Below are 15,270 nucleotides of genomic sequence, written 5' to 3' on the forward strand. Positions count from 1 at the left end.
CTCAAGGAACCCCTATCCTGCATGTTTTCTTTGCAACCCTGAATAGGTACCTGTTTGTAGTTATTCAACCAATCAGCAATGAATTTTGTCAGACGTTGCACACCTTGCATAATTAAGTGCTGCGAGATGATTGGTCGAGTAAGTACAAGCAGGGCTACCTATGCAGGGTTACAATGAAAATCTGCAGGATAGGGGTTCCTTGAGGACTGGGTTGAGAAACACTGATCTAGACATATTGATACTCTTTTTCCATATATTCCCACAGAGCTCCAAACAAAAAAAACTACAAATATAAAACACAAACACACACCACCCCGAGTCCCCGTTGGTAGGTGAAGGGGAAATCCTTTTCAGAAAGGGCCCCACTCTAGACTTGACATTTTGCCCATCCCATGGGATAGGCCTTACAGCCTTGTCTAGGCATGGCCAACGTTCGGCAACCGTATAGCCTACCTCTCTCCGTGGCATGTGATGAAAAAGCCTTTTGTAATGGAGCTCAACTCAGTCAGAACGATACCAATCCTACTTTCTCCGATAGGCCCGGAGCTTCTCTTTCGCTCGCTGTGCAGCTTCACGTCCTCCTTTCGCGCCTTGGACTCGTTGCCACCCTGCTCGCATCCCAGTCGCCTCCACCTGCTCTGTGGCCGTGGTTGCCGTGTCATCGTCTGGTATCTCGATGTCGCAGCCTCTCGTCTTCATGTCCAAACTGATGACTCTGTGCTCTCTGACCGGAGCCCTCTAGTGGTCAATCATCCAACCAGCCAGTTTCCGGGGTCCAATACCCAACATTATGTGTTGCTTTCAGAAGTGAACATTCAGTGGAATTCATTGCGTCATGACTTCCAGCATTTCTGTCTGACTTTGGTGTTGAGATGAACATTTCATGAGAATGTTTTGTGTGTTTTCCTTTCAGTGGTGTCCAGACAGAACCAACAGCAGCCAACAGGTTGTAGTGTGTTGTCTCTCCTCATTCTGCTGGTGAGGTAAGCAGGAAGTCTCACAACTGCTCTGACAGCCCAGATAAGTTTGACTGAAGTACATTTTATCTACTGTTCATCTACTGAGTATAGAAAACACTACCACCTTCCAACACTGAGATCCACCCCCTTTAACACACCCACCTGTTCAACAGTCCAGGTCTCGATGGACCACAAGGCTTCAAATCCTTCTTTCTGGATGTTTCTGGACAGTCTGTTAGATGCAGACAGCGGGTGCTTCTAGTATTTTATACACTCAGTGTGTATGTGACATGTTACTAATGATGACAAGCCTACAAATAACTGATCCTCTGATGAAAATCTTATGGTAATAATGTGTCCAGCTAATACAGCATGTTGTGTGTGTTTGTGTGAAGGTCTACACTCTGCTATGGCTTTGACTGAGGAGGAAGAGGAGGGAGGTCCTCCCTCTGAAGCCACTCTGCCTGGGAAACATGACAGCCAGACCAAACCTAAGAGGTAAGATGAGGATCTCTAACTGTCCATGACTGGTCTCCATCTCAGAGCTCAGCAGTGATGTCATCATGACATCATCAGTCAGAGTCAAACGTCTGTTTGTGTTGTGTTGAAGCCCAGTCCATCAGGAGAGACCAAACTCACCTGTGCCCGGCTGTGAACCCATGAAGACAGACCAGTGTATGGAAATAGCTCTTACATCCAAAGATACTGAACAGAGGTGAGGTCTATGGTCACATCTATAGTGACAATCAGTTAAAACCAAAGTTCTTATTACCCTCTTGCATGGGAGGGATATAACTGTTCTTTTAAAGTGTCCAATAACAATGTCCAACTGATATGTTCTTTATGGGTGTGTGTTCCCATTTATCACAGCGTGATGAGTATTGACAATATTTATTGTGCTGATGTGGCGAATTGGTGAAGGCAAGGTGATCCACAATATTTCAAAATGACTTTTGTCTTTGTTCCAATATTAAATTGTCTTCTTTATGGTAAGAAATGTATTCCCCAGATACGTATGAGCACTTACTATACTTCCTTTAACCTGTGACCTTAAAACAGCTGCCCATCACCTGAACCACCACATTGTGAACACTGCCATCTAGTGTTCGTTTTGTGACAGTGTAATAAATTACATATTTTCCTATTTACATTATTTTATTTACACATTATATGAAGGGCTCCTATAACAGGCACAAAATAGAAAGATGGTAAAGTCAGTTTGTTCCAAGTCGACTAGTCGGGAGGTTGTCTGAGTGAATAGGTGACTAGTTGGTCTCAAGGAAGCTCTATTAATTAGGCTCTACTTTTCCTGGACCCACTTGCTTCAGTGGAGACCTATGATTGTTATTTAGGCCTACACACATCCACAATAAAGAGATGCTGCATGTATACACCTTGTTCTATCAGTCATGTGTTTCATTTGCACCATAACCTCATGTGGACCATAATGTGTCCCTACCAGTAACACGCTGCTTACTAACAACCAGCGATTCCCTCTCAGAAAAGTCATTTGCCAAACTGACGTAGCACTAATCTACATCTATCTGGCTCATCTATTTAATTACTTTAAGAGATTAAGAAAAGCTAGTCAGATCCATCGGGAACATCATTATAAAAGATCTACAATCTACTGATTTACTTTATCTTACTCACTTATTAGATTGTATTTATGTTGTTATTTTATTATTATTAATATTATCATATATTTTTATCAATCTTAAAGATTTTACTTGTCTTTGTTTAGTTTTGTCCTTTTAAACTATGTTATCTGGTTTATTTGTCTAGCTTTTATTCAAGTGTATATATGTTCCTTATTGTCAGGTTGTGTCAGATTGTTGTGTGTTGTTATGGGCTTGTCAGTCATGTGCGAAGCACTTTGAACTGCACTAACCTGTATGAAAGATGGGATTCAAATAAAGTTTGATGGACTGACACAAGATAAAAACCTCACATCTAAACATACAAAAGCTGACACAGTAGTCGACTGTTCTGACCCATACCTACTTAATACATCTTCAGAACAAGACTTATTAAATAGTCTTCCTCTGTTTCTAGCAGGACCCATCAGGAGAGACCAGGCTCTAGTCTGCAGCCCTCCCCGGCTCTGAAGAGGGGGCAGAGCAGCAACCGGGACGACTCGGAAGAGGGGGGGCCAAGTACAATTTGGAGAAAAGTGGGGAAGGGTGAAAAAAGAGAACAGGAGAGAGCAGACTCCCCTGTACCCAGCTGTGTGTCCATGAAGAGTGACTGGTCTATGGATCTACCTCATACATTCAGAGATGGACGCCCCTCTACTGAACAGAGGTGAGGTCTATGGTCACATCTGTAGTGACCATCAGTTAAAACCAAAGTTCTTGTTCCTCTCCTGCATTGGAGGGGCAGTACTGTTCTCTTCACGTGTCCAATAACAATGTCCAACAGAGATGTTCTCTTTGGGTGTGTGTCCCATTCATCACAGCGTGATGATTATTGACAATATTTATTGTGCTGATGTGGTGAATTGGTGAAGGCAAGGTGATCCAAAATATTTCAAATGACTTTTGTCTTTGTTCCAATATTCAATTGTCTTCTTTCAAGATTCAAGATCCTTTATTGTTGCCTCTGTAAGTACAAGAGAGTAAAATTCTGATGTTTCGGCTCCTCAACACTGCAGCAACAACACCAATAACATAACAACAAAACAACACAGAAAGCAGTAATGATAATAAATAGTATGTGGTGTGTGTAAGGTGCTGTGTGTGTAGGCTCTGCCTTGATAAATGTGCATATGTGTGTGTGTAGTTGTTTGCATATTTGTGTATGCTTGTGCATGCCAAGCTAGGTGTGTGTGTGTGTGTGTGTGTGTGTGTGTGTGTGTGTGTGTAAACTGATGAAAACTGATGATCCACCGAAGACCATAGGTCAGTACCAGTCAGTCCGGCACCAGGCTTAGTGTCTTTAATGGTCTTTGTTCAAAAGCCTGGTTGCTTGGTGGAAAAAGCTGTTCCGGGTTCTACTGGTCCGGGTTTTGAGGCTGTGGTACCGCTTGCCTGATGGTAGCAGCTGGAACAGTCCATAGTTGGGGTTGCTGGGGTCTTTGATAATCCCACGGGCTTTGCTGACACAACATCCATTATAAATGTCCTGGATGGAGGGAAACTCACATCCTCTGAAGTCCTGGGCCATCCCACAACCCTCTGCAGGGTTTTGTGGTTGTGGGCAGGACGGTTCCCATGCCAGGTGGTGATGCATTCAGTCAGGACGCTCTCTTAATGGCAAGATCTGTGGTTTCCTGATACCTGTGAGCATTTACAATACTTCCTTTAACCCAGCGTTTCTCAAAGTGTGTTGCGCCCCCCGGGGGGCACAGAGGCATGACAGGGGGCACGCTCGTGACTGGTGGGGAATGTAGTGTGGAACTACTGTTTTGACGTCGGAATCTATTTCACGGCAGACCAATCAACAAAACGTGCTTTCATGAGACAGACAGTCTGTAGGTTCACAGAATAGAGAGATATTTGACGGGGACGAAGAGAAAGACAGGCGATGCTTCCGAGACAAACAAATATGACGAAGCCTATCTTGCTCCTGGGTTCACAGTGAATGTGGTGGGAGATGAGGAGAGACCAGTGTGTATTTTATGTCTGAAAACTCTGGCAGCAGGTAGTATGAGACCAAACAAATTAGATTAAGAAGTCACCTAGAGACATTACACCCCAGTCACGTCAATAAGCCACTCGAGATCTTTCAGAGAAAACTTGGTGCATACCGTCAGCAGGAGCACTGCTTTGTAAAAGCTGCATCAGTGAACAACAAAGCACTAATGGCGTCATACAAAGTCGCATACACAATTGCCCAGTGCAAGAAACCACACACAACAGCAGAGGAGCTCATACTTCCCACGGCTTTAGATATGGTGTCAACTATGTTTCATGAGACAAGCGCATACCGGGTCGGGTTCTCTGGAAATGTGCCGACCAGCTGGTTGAGGTCTTCACAACTATATTTAACCTCTCACTGTCCCAATCCATAGTCCCGGCATGCTTTAAGACCATCTTTATCATTCCTGTCCCCAAGAAACCAACATCCACATGTCTGAATGACTACCGACCCATAGCACTCACTCCCATTGCCATGAAGTGCTTTGGGAGACTGGTTCTGGCTCACATCAAAAACATTATCCCCCCCACATCAGTTTGCCTACTGGCCCAAAAGGTCTACTGAGGATGCCATTGCCACTGCCCTGCACTTTGCTCTGACCCACCTTGAACTTAACAACACATACATCCAGATGCTGTTCATAGATTACAGCTCTGCCTTCAACACTATCATCCTTGCCAAACTAACCACCAAACTCCTGTCCCTTGGCCTCAATCCCTCCCTCTGTAACTGGACCCTGGATTTCCTCACCAACAGACCTCAGTCTGTTAGGTTAGGTGATGACACCACCTCCACCCTGACCCTCAGCACAGGTGCCCCTCAAGGCTGTGTTCTGAGCCCCCTCCTTTTCTCCCTCTTTACCCACGACTGCCTGCCAACTCACCCTTCAAATGTTATAGTTAAGTTTGCGGATGACACCACAGTCATTGGCCGTATCACCAACAATGACGAGACGGCCTACAGAGACGAGATTCAGCACCTCGCATCATGGTGTACTACCAACAATCTTGTCCTTAATGTGCAGAAGACAAAGGAGCTGATTGTGGACTTCAGGAGGTCTAGAAGCTGCAGCCACTCCCCCATAAACATCAATGGGGTGGAAGTGGAGCGTGTTTCCAGCTTTAAATTCCTTGGAGTCCACATCAGCGAGGACCTCTCCTGGACATTAAACATCCAGGCCCTTGTGAAAAAGGCTCAACAACGCCTGCATTTCCTGAGGAGGCTGAGGAGCGTCCGTCTACCCCCCAAAACTCTCGCCAACTTCTACCATTGCACCATAGAGAGCATCCTGACCAGCTGCGTCTTGGTGTGGTATGGCAACTGCACCTCAGCAGACCAGAAAGCTCTGCAGCGGATCGTCAAGGCGGCCCAGCATATCACCGGTACCCAGCTCCCAGCCATAAAAGACATTTATCACAAACGCTGCCTTCGAAGGGGTCTGAGCATCAGCAGAGATCCCACCCACCCCAACCATGGACTGTTCTCCCCCCCCCCCCTGCGCTCTGGGAGACACTACAGGAGCCTCAGAGCCCTCACTACCAGGCTCAAAAACAGCTTCTTTCCATAAGCTGTTGCCCACCTGAACATGGCTACCTCAGCACCTTTCCCCAGGATAACCACCGAACGTTAGAATGGTACAGAAGTACCTCGAATTCAGAGCCCATTTCCTTACACAGCTCTTTGAAGATGCGGTGCTTCATAGCACTATTTCGCACATAGTTCACACATTCAGCTACCATTTTTAATACTTCTGCCAGTTTTGGAGGCAAGGTTTTAGTTGCCAACGCATGTCTGAGCAGAACACAGTGCGTAACAATGATGTGTGGTGCATCGGATTTCACCAGCGCTCCAAAACCAGAGTGTCGTCCCAGCATGGCTGGAGCTCCGTCCGAACAAACTGCAGAAACCATATTCCACGAAAGATTGTTGTCTCTGAAATAATCATCCACAAGTTTCTTCACATCGACTGCCTTGGTTGTTGTTACAAAATAAAAAATCTTCCTTTATCATGTCGTCTTTCATATAGCGCACGAATACAACAAGCTGGCTTAGATTGGAAACGTCGGTGGTCTCGTCGAGTTGGAGGCTGCATTTTGCTGGGCTTGAAATCAGATCTGCAACTACTTGAGCCAAGATGTCATCACTCATGTCGTCTATTCCAGTGTTTCTCAACCGGGGGTCCACGGACCCCTAGTGGTCCGTGGTGTAATTGCAAGGGGTCCGTGAAAATAAAATATCTTTAAAAAAAAGAGTCTTTGACATTTATAGAAATAGGATTATTTTACTCAAATGTGACTGAGACCTTTATCTACCTAAACTATAAAAGGTAACAGGACTTTTTTCTCTAATTACATCTGTTTCACAAGTGTAATTTATTGTATTTTAATAAGAGATCTCGCTCCCGTTTGCATTGTTAAAAGTTACTGCATAAAAATTCTGTTTTGTTACATATATCTGAAAGTTACTGAATTCATATTCTGTTTTGTTACATATATCTGAAAGTTACTGAATACATATTCTGTTTTGTTACATATATCTGAAAGTTACTGCGTAAGAATTCTGTTTTGTTAACTATATCTAAGTTACAACCGAAAGCTCTTATTTTTACCCCAAAGAGTGAATAAATGCTATAATGCAATTTAAAATGCAGTTTCTACTGTTTCTACCAAATTGCAACCCCCCTCCCCCAAGATCAGGTGGAGGGGTCCTCAGGGTAGATCAAAAATACGCAGGGGGTCCAGGACCCCAAAAAGGTTGAGAACCACTGGTCTATTCTGCTGCTGATAGTGTCATTTTAAAGAGGAATTTGGGATAACTTATCTTCAGCAGCTTTTCCCAGCATGATATTCGCCATCTTCAACGCAGCCGGCTTTACGAGTGTTCCACCGATGGTGTGTGGTTTGCCCCGCTTTGCGACCAGGTACCGCAACTTCGCGCGATGCTGTGAGGATCGGTTCGTCGATGGGTACAAAGCCGAGAACAGGCAGAGTAGCCTTTTCGTCGAATCTGGCTCTCTTCACCTGGAATTCAGCGAGTGTTGTGTTCTTGTATTTCCCATCTCCATGCAGCTTTAGGAAGTGTTCCTTCAGTTTTGCCGGTGCTAGGCTAGAAGTGCCCATCTTGGCATTGCAAATCATGCATTGAGGACGCTGACTCCCATCACGTTCCTTTATACACCTGAATCCACATTGTACGTATTCGTCCAACCACTTTCTTTTTTTTTTGCTCGACATAGTTGTATTGTAGCGAATTCGGGGGACAACGCAACCACAGGAACTGCCGCGGCCGGGAAGCGAACCCGTATCGCCCGCACCGCAGGAGACACCGCTAACCGCTCAACTAAAGGGTCAGACCCGCGAGCCAGCGGCCAGCGTGGCTTCTTATCCATGCACGTTACAGTATGAAGGGATTGAAAGATTAAAAGAAAATCACAAATGACGTACAATCACAACAGCCACAAGTCGACTACTGAGCGCACCAAGTTCCCCGCAGCACAGACGTCAAAGCCGAGGGTAACCAGGTTAAAATTAATGTTTTTATTTTATTTTGTTTGAGTATGAAATATCACCAAATCCTGTCTGTGTGCTGTTATTTGTGTTTACTACATTTTATTTTATGTCATTATTTACTTTTATGTATGTTTTATAACGACCGTCATGTACTTGTACTGTCGCTTTAAGAGAGAGGTCTTGTGGGTACACGGAAGACGGAACGCGGGAGAGGCCGTTTTTGTTTTGTGGGAGGAGTCTCAAGCAGCGATCGAGCCGAGCCACGCGTGTTTCTTACCGTAGCACAGGTTTGCTGATTGAGGAGAACGTAACCTTGAGTATCCCTGTAAGAAGATACTGCAAGCTGTGGGATAAAATACTTGTTTATCCTTTCTTACATCGGCGTCCCGTGGACGGTTTCTCCTTCTAACGCACACGAGTGAAGTCCGGGCAGTGGTTGAACTTCGACCCCCACGTCCGTAAGAAACACCGCTCCAGCTGGAGGACTGGACGTTTGTCGAGGGGTTTGAAACCAAAATAAATGGCAAGGTGGGCCAAATAGAGTCATGTGTGTCCCCGCTCCTTCCTTGATCATGATGATGATGATGATGAGAGACTGAGGGCCCCCCACAACACCTGGGGCCCCACCCAAAATAGAACACAACGCAGAGCTAATGATGAGAGTGACGGGCGTGCAGCAGGCTGACCAGCATAGAACAGCATAGGACTGCCCCCGTTACATTGGTGCCGTGACCCTCCTGGATCCTGAGAGCGACATCAGTTGCTCGCCGCGGGAGGCTGCTGTCGTCATCAAGCCCCAGACGTCCTCAGGTATTTCTATAGACTGTACACTCATGTTACAGTGGACTGGAGTTGAGCTGTGTGGACACTGGACAGTCATAGCTGTGGTTACCATGGACTGGGCTTGTGAACAGGACATTTGTATATACTGAAGGAAGAAAAACACACGAAAAAAAAAAAGGAAAAAAGGTTAATGTTGATGTGATTGAAGGACTCGTGTGAATAATCTATTGATGTAAACTACTAGATATGTGCATATGTGATTAATCTATTGGTGAATTTGTTGATTGCATGTGATTGTTTCAATCTCTTAGTGCTTTCTAGATTCAATTATTTAAATGAATTGAGCTTTTCACTTTTTTATTTTATTTTTTATTTTATCTGAGTGTTAGAGGTAGGAACATGGCAGAGGGTGGTTCGTACGTAGGTGGGGGTAACATTGCTGATCAGGATCTTTTGGATCGCCAGTGTGCTATGGAGAGGGGGTACCAGTTAGATGTGGGTGGGGGTTTACGGCTAGGTGTAGGTAGGAGTTTCGGGCAGCTCTTAGAGGGCGGGGAACCAGACACCAGAGCACCAGGACCTAGAGACCCGACCACATTTGGCACTCCTCAGTTCACCTCCACACGCTACATAGAACGGGCCAGGTCAGGTATCAGCGAAGGGGCTGTGCTAGGTAACAGCGAGCAGCCAGTGGGTGAGTTAGCCACGCTCATTACTCAGTTAGCAGAGAAGATAGGAGAGTCAATCACTGCTAAGCTGCAGGAAACACAAATGCTTAGAAACACACACACAGACAGTGCTAGGTCTGCTGAACCGTGTTCGGAGACAGCTCCTAGTGTTAGAGTAGTAATGCAGACAGACGCTAGGGAGCCTCCTATTTTCAGGGGCGATAGCTCTGATAAGTTTACAGTTCATGAGTGGGAGAGCCTTATGACTTTGTATTTGAGGAAGCGAGCCATTCCAGTTAGTGAGCAGTCACATGAGATTCTAGCTAAGCTTATGGGGAATTCAGGGGGTGTGGTGAGGATAAAGCTGCGCAACACATCTGTCGACCACATAGCGAACCCCCACATTATTTTTGATGTACTGAAGCAACACTTTAGTGACCTCACATACTCGAGCATGCCCCTGGCGGACTTTTACAGTACGCTGCCCAAGCCAGGTGAGGATGCTATGGAGTATTGGATTAGGCTTAATAAGACAGTGGAGGTGGCTGACGAATGCTTGAAGTGGCAGGGCCATAGTATTGAAGAGCCAAGCCACGAGGTAAGCATAATGTTTATCAAACACTGTCCAGATCAGTCTCTTGCCAATGTTTTTAAGTTCAAGTCCGCAGGGAAATGGTGTGCTAGCGAGATCCAAGAGAGGCTTGATGAGCACATGCTGGAGAGGAAGTCCCGTGTTGCTGCAGTTGGACAACGTGAAGCAGGCGCGGTAGAGCCTAGGTTCCATTCACAGGTTCATGTCCCTGTAGTCGACATGGCTCCCGACTTGAACACGACCGTGCCGGTGGTGCCATCTCCCGTCCCCGCTCATGCGTCATCTCCTACACCATTTTGTGCAAGGTGTCCTACACCGTCTCCTGCACCTGTCTCTGGCGGTGATGACTATATGAGGAGTTTGGTGAGCTTGCTAGACCGTTTGGTCACAATGCAGACTCAGGTTCCAGTTAGCGCTGCAGTCCGGACACCGACGCAGACTCAACCGCCAGCTAGCGCCGCAGGGCAGGTGCCAGACGCACCGCAGCGGTTGTGCAGGGTTTGTAAGTCTCCGGATCACTCCACATTTTCCCACTGCAGCCGGGAGAACCGATGTATAAACTGTTTGTCTCCTGGTCATTGGAAGAGGGACTGTCCTCACCCTCAGCCGCCCAACCAGCTCCGTTCTCAGCCTGGTGGAAGAGCTGGTCATCAGTCTCGTCCGTTAAACTACTAAACCCACATCTAGAGAGGGATGGTGTGGGTAATGTACATGTATCCCTCACTGATGTCTCCGACCTGGCTCACTTGTATGAAGACAAGTGTGCCAAAGCACCTCAGGGTTCGCGTATGGTCATTCAGGCGACACAGAGGATTCAGGCTTTCAGTGACTTGTTCTATGCTCCTGTTCTTGTCAACCAGAGTGTGCAGCTTAATGGCATGTTGAATACTGGCTCTATGTCATGCAGTATCAGTGAAAATGCAGTAGAGAAGCTCCGCTCTGGGGGTGTTTTACCTGAGAAGCAGCAGCCTGAAGAGAACATTGTCTTGATTGGCTTCGGTGGTCTGGAGACTAGGCCTGATGGTTTTTATGACCTCAACATGCAGCTTTATGGTGTTTCCTTTGTCATACCCACTCTGGTCGTGCCCAGTCAGCATGATGATCTGATAGTCGGCACAAACGTCATTAAACATGTGGCCTATGTACTCAAGAGTGGTACTGAGTACTGGGACATCGCGTCCAGACAGGAACATCCGTCTAGTCCTGACGTTGAACAGTTCTTGTCCATGTTCACGAATGTAGAGCGCTGGAGGGGTGGTGCAGTTCCTGAGAAGATAGGTACTGTTAAGCTCGCCCAGGCCGTGACACTCTTACCGAGGCACGAGCACTTAGTCTGGGGCAGACTTCCTGCTAAGGTGCCTATGTCAGCTGGAAGCACTGTTGTTGTGGAGCCGACAGACTCCAAGGCCATGCCACGCGGTGTCCTCGTAGGTCGACTTGTCACACCACTCTGGGGTGATAGATGGGTACCCATGACTGTTGTCAATCCATCTGACAAAGCCATCACGCTGAAAAGGAACTGCAAGTTGGCTGATGTGTTTCCATGCTTGGCGATTGAGGACTTTAATGTTTTCCAGGGACTGCAATCAGTTGCAGGGAGGCATGAGTCCAACGCCACAGGTAGTGCCTGTCCCCCTGTCCAGCCGGCTAGGAGTTTTCAGAGCTCGGACTCAGTGACATTGACCTCAGCTCCTGTCAGGTTAGTGAGGCATGCAAGTCCCAGCTCACTCAGCTGCTCACCGAGTACCATGACATCTTCTCCAGGGACTCTCTGGACTGTGGCGAGGTCACAGGATACACACATCGCATCCATCTGGTGGATGAGCGCCCCTTTCGCTTGCCCTACAGGAGGGTTCCCCCAGCCCACTATCAGAAGTTGAGACAGGTTCTCACTGATATGGAGGAGAAAGGGATTATCCGGAAGTCCTCGAGCGCATATGCTTCACCGCTGGTTATGGTATGGAAGAAGGATGGCGGGCTTCGGATCTGCACTGATTTCAGATGGCTGAATGCTCGGACCTTGAAAGACACTCATCCCTTGCCACACCAGTCGGACTGTCTTGCCGCGCTGGGTGGTAACTGCCTCTTTAGTACGATGGACCTCACCTCTGGCTTCTTCAACATCCCAATGCATGAAGATGACAAGAAGTACACTGCTTTCACGACTCCCCTTGGGCTGCATGAATACAATCGCATGCCACAGGGCCTTTGTAATAGCCCTGCAGCCTTCATGAGAATGACGATTGGGATCTTTGGGGATCTGAACTTCACGAAGCTTTTGTGCTATCTTGATGATCTTCTTGTCTTCGCGCCGTCAGAGGTTGAGGCTCTGTCGAGGCTCCGCACTGTGTTTCAGAGGTTGAGGGAGAACAACTTGAAACTGGCTCCAAAAAAGTGTCATCTGCTGCAGAAGCAGGTGCGGTTTTTGGGCCACGTGGTTGATGGCGGAGGTGTGTCTGTCGATCCCTCCAAAGTAGAGGTAATCTCCAACATGACAGTGCAGGATCTCATGGAAGGTGATGGGTGCACGCCTTCTGTTCGTAGGATCAAATCTTTCCTTGGTATGGTATTTTACTACCAGCATTTCCTCCCGAACTGCTCCTCCGTGGCTAAGCCCCTGTTCGCCCTTACAGCTGGACAAAAGAGGAGGGGGAGGTCAGCTAAGGATAAGAAGCCCTATGGCAGTTTCCGTAAGCTTACCTCCGCAGACTGGACGGCGGAATGTGGGGAAGCATTTGATCTGTTGAAGACGATGTTACTGGAGTGTGTGGTGCTTGCCCATCCAGACTTTGAGGTGCCTTTCATTTTGTCGGTCGATGCGTCTTTGGACGGACTCGGCGCGGTGCTGTCTCAAGTGCCCCGAGGAGAGTCCAAGGCCAGACCTGTTGGTATTGCGAGCAAGTCCCTCAGTGCCTCACAGCGGAAGTATCCAGCTCATAGACTGGAGTTCATGGCGCTGAAGTGGAGTGTTTGTGAAAAGTTCAGCCACTGGCTGAAGGGTCAAAGCTTCACCGTTCGGACAGATAATAATCCGCTGACTTATCTCCTAACGAAGCCGAAGCTTGACGCGTGTGAGATCAGCTGGGTGTCTAAGTTTTCGTCTTACACCTTCGATCTCAAACACCTGCCAGGGAAGAAAAACGTGGTGGCGGATGCGTTGAGTCGCGACCCTTTTTCCAAGCCCGTCAAGTCAGAGGCTACTTAGGGAGCCCTACCCGGCCCTTGTTCAGGAAGCCGATGGGGTTGAGGGGGACTCTGTGCAGGATGTTTTCAGACTCAGCTGCCAGTCCCAAACAGTGAGTAGTGCGCGATCTGGGTTTGCTTGTGATGCAGCTGAGGTCAAGGCTTTTTGTCAAGCCAAATGTGACTGGCCTGATGCATCAGTATTCACAGCACTCAGTTTGGTCCAGCACGTTCAGCATCTGTCGGGTGGTCAGGATACACTGCCAATGTTATCCACCGAGGAGCTCAGGTTGAGTCAGGAGCAGGACCCCTGCATCTCCAAGGTGTTGCCCTTTGTTGCTGTTCGGAAGCGGCCGTCGAGACATGAGAGGCATGGTGCTGACCAGAAGGTCCTCAGGCTGTTGAAACAGTGGGAGAAGTTGGAAGTCAATGATGGTGTCTTGTACAGGGTGACAAAGGACCCAGTGTCCAAGCAGAGGAGGTCTCAGTATGTTTTACCTCTGAGTCTAAAAGACAAGGCACTGTCTGGCATCCACGATCACGCTGGTCATCAGGGCCAGGACCGTACTCTCTCTCTTGCAAGGCAGCGTTTTTATTGGCCTGACATGGAGAGGGATATCAGAGCATATGTCAGATGCTGTCGGAGATGTGTGGTTGGGAAGACCCCAGAGCCAGCTGCTTGCGCGCCCCTGGAGAGCATTAAAACCTCCGCACCGATGCAGCTTGCGTGTATGGATTTCTGGTCCGCTGAGGACAGTAAGCAGCGGTCAGTCGATGTCCTAGTGGTTACTGACCACTTCACTAAGCTTGCTCACGCGTTCCCCTGCGCCGATCAGACAGCGAAGCAGGTCGCCAAGAAACTCTGGGATCATGTATTCTGTGTTTACGGGTTTCCGGAGAGAATACATTCTGACCAGGGCACAAACTTTGAGAGCAACCTGATTGCAGAGCTTCTCAGGTTGGTGGGTGTAGCGAAGTCCCACACGACGGCCTACCATCCTATGGGTAATGGCGGGACAGAGCGGTTTAATCGCACGATGGGGAATATGCTCCGTTCCCTTCCGCTTCAGCAGAAGCAACAGTGGCCTCAGCAGATCCATTCTCTCACGCTCGCGTACAATGCCACTGTTCACGAGACCACGGGTTATGCGCCTTTCTTCCTGATGTATGGGCGTGTCCCAAGACTGCCGGTGGATGTTATGTTCAGGCAGGTTTTGCATGACCCTCACGTTGTTGACTATGACTCTTATGCTCAGTCTCTGCTTTCCTGTCGAAGGAGTGCAATGGAGATCGCTCAGAAGCACTCCACGGCTGAGCAGCAGCATCAGGCACGACAGTACAACAGACACGCCAAGGGCACTGTCCTGTCTGTCGGGGATTGTGTTTTGGTTGCGAACCAGAGTGAGCGAGGGAAGAGAAAGTTGGCTGACAAATGGGAGAACGGAGTGTACACGGTTGTCGGTGTCAACCCCAATATCCACGTCTACAAGATTCAGGATGCAGAGGGGCACACCAGGGTGGTGCACAGGAACCATTTGTTGGAGGTCAACTTCTTGCCCCTTCCTGAGTTAGATCAGGGTGAGGAGTCCAGTACAACCAGTCAGTTGCTTGACTGCGCAGAGTCCGATGTGGAGGACAGTGCAGATGGCCTGACGGTCTCAGGGGATGCAGTGGGGCTAGCAGTCTCATCACTTGGAGACTCGCCTAGATCTGAGTGGGCAGAAGCGGAAGAGTTCATTCCGTCTAGTCTGGTAGTCAGTCCTGTGGGGGCCACTGCTCAGTCTCCACCCAACACACACGCACCACACAACACACATGCACCACACAAAGAGGCATCACACTCACTCGATGTAGGTGTTATATCTCACACTGATTCGCACACAGGGGCACCACCCTCACTCGATACAGATGTTGCAGCTCGCGCTGTCTCACGCACA

General features: G+C 48.0%; 1 protein-coding gene across 6 annotated transcripts in view; it reads left to right on the plus strand.

The window, feature by feature from the left end:
* The window catches only part of LOC130125938 (NLR family CARD domain-containing protein 3-like), a 43,966-nt gene that overhangs the window by 3,370 nt on the left and 25,326 nt on the right, over positions 1-15,270 (plus strand). For 3 of the 6 annotated variants that reach the window (XM_056295295.1, XM_056295294.1, XM_056295296.1), the window contains 4 exons: positions 914-983; positions 1,355-1,457; positions 1,570-1,674; positions 3,015-3,263. In XM_056295295.1, the coding sequence (XP_056151270.1) occupies positions 1,369-1,457; positions 1,570-1,674; positions 3,015-3,263 (443 nt within the window). In that variant the 5' untranslated portion in view covers positions 914-983; positions 1,355-1,368. The remainder of the gene's footprint in view (positions 1-913; positions 984-1,354; positions 1,458-1,569; positions 1,675-3,014; positions 3,264-15,270) is intronic. The other 3 variants (XM_056295299.1, XM_056295297.1, XM_056295300.1) reach the window with 2 other exon arrangements.

Source organism: Lampris incognitus, chromosome 16 (genome assembly GCF_029633865.1).
Source record: "Lampris incognitus isolate fLamInc1 chromosome 16, fLamInc1.hap2, whole genome shotgun sequence".
Taxonomy (NCBI): domain Eukaryota; kingdom Metazoa; phylum Chordata; class Actinopteri; order Lampriformes; family Lampridae; genus Lampris; species Lampris incognitus.